At 34.5% G+C, this 1560-nt stretch overlaps 1 protein-coding gene across 2 annotated transcripts in view; it reads right to left on the bottom strand.

The window, feature by feature from the left end:
- Positions 1-64: 64 nt before the first annotated feature.
- Positions 65-1560, bottom strand: part of LOC106519888 (cell division cycle protein 20 homolog B) — a 9362-nt gene continuing 7866 nt past the window's right edge. Inside the window, exon 9 of one of the 2 annotated variants that reach the window (XM_014011738.1) lies at positions 65-406. In XM_014011738.1, coding sequence (XP_013867192.1) covers positions 309-406 — 98 coding nt within the window. In that variant the 3' untranslated portion in view covers positions 65-308. The remainder of the gene's footprint in view (positions 407-1560) is intronic. The other variant, XM_014011737.1, reaches the window with a different exon arrangement.

The following is a 1560-nucleotide window of genomic DNA, read 5'->3' as shown; positions in this document are numbered from 1 at the left end:
CGTTTCACACACGTCTAACTATTTGGGACAGATTTAGTATTTAATGTATAATTGTAAAAACATTTTAAAAAATTCACATTAGCTTTGAGTCAGCACCAATTATTGTTAATTTTACATATCAGAATAAATCAAGTATGTTTTTTTTTAATAAACTTGCATGAAGCAGAAGATGAGCAGGCTGTGGTTAGCTTCAWGACGGAGTACATGAAATGAAGCGTGAATGCCAGCCGAGTGTAAAACCACGTTTCACACACGTCTAACTATTTGGGACAGATTTAGTTTGTACTAGTTTTTAATCTCAGATTAAACTACAGACCCCACACACAGAAGCGCTGGTCCGCTCCAGCTGTGAAGATGTGAGTGTTGTCRGAGTTTATGGCCAAATGCAGAACTCGCTGAGAATGACCTTAAAAAAACACAAAAACAGTATTTATTTACAACATAATTATTACACAATGAACGCGTGTCAGTTTTTATTTTAACCAAAAATATAGGCTAATGAGAATTCAAAATGTGCTTTTGCATGGGAAAAAGTTTAAAAAAAAATAGAGCAATAAAAAGAAAGTGTTAGGATTACATTCCCATCATCATCTGTGGATTAAATCCAGCATTTAATTGAAACATTTTTTATCTCCTTCATGTCTATCTGCTTCTTTTTTTTTTTTAGCACTAATGAAGAAATTTAAAGTTAGTAGAGGTTAGTACTGATGTTAAAAGCACAACACTATATTCTTAGGTTTTCCTTTTTGTAATGTTGACAGTGTTTAACCTATTATGTTTTGATTGATAATAGATTAGTTACGTGTCGGAAATATCTGTGACAACACATAATTAAACGTTGTGATGACATTAGCTGAGGATTTTGTCTGAATGCCTGTGATTCAGCCGTAGGTCAGYAGGGGRCGAACGCAGGCATTGAAGAACCTGTATAAATAGATGAACTTCCTGGTTTTTCACCRGTGTTGGTTTCCTGTCAGCTTGAGTGACAATAAACCTCACTCAGATCCAGAATTCTGATGTTGTATGGTTTGATTCCTTCTACAAATCATTTTATTTAACAATGGTGTTTTTAATATCGACTTCAGTTTATTGAATACGAATTTTCTTACACTGTCATTGTCACCTGTTTATTCCCTCAAGAGAATCGAATAAACAACAAATATAACTACTGAAAGTGCCATTTAGAATTTTTTTTAATTTACAAGCCTTTCATTGCCCTTTAAATTCTAAATATCTCATGAATCTGGGGCAAACTGTCAAGCTTTGGATCTAAATAGCTCAGTTTCAATTTCAGTGAAGCGCCAGGTATGAATGAATCAGACAAACCCTCAAAAACTGAACTCTGAAACTGATGTAGTGCTATTATAATGACATATTCCTACGAGGGTGGGCTGTTGTGTTAAACGGGTGGTCTTGCCTGCAGTGACAGAACATGTAATGTACAGCTGGTAAAATAAGTATTGAACACGTCACCATTTTTCTCAGTAAATATATTACTAGAGGTGCTAATGACATGAAATTTTCACCAGATGTTGGTAACAACCCAAGTGATCCATACAT

The sequence above is a fragment of the Austrofundulus limnaeus genome, unplaced genomic scaffold (assembly GCF_001266775.1).
Source record: "Austrofundulus limnaeus strain Quisiro unplaced genomic scaffold, Austrofundulus_limnaeus-1.0 Scaffold84, whole genome shotgun sequence".
Taxonomy (NCBI): Eukaryota; Metazoa; Chordata; class Actinopteri; order Cyprinodontiformes; family Rivulidae; genus Austrofundulus; species Austrofundulus limnaeus.
Note: the sequence above shows the minus strand (reverse complement) of the source record. Positions and strands in the feature narration are given on the sequence as shown.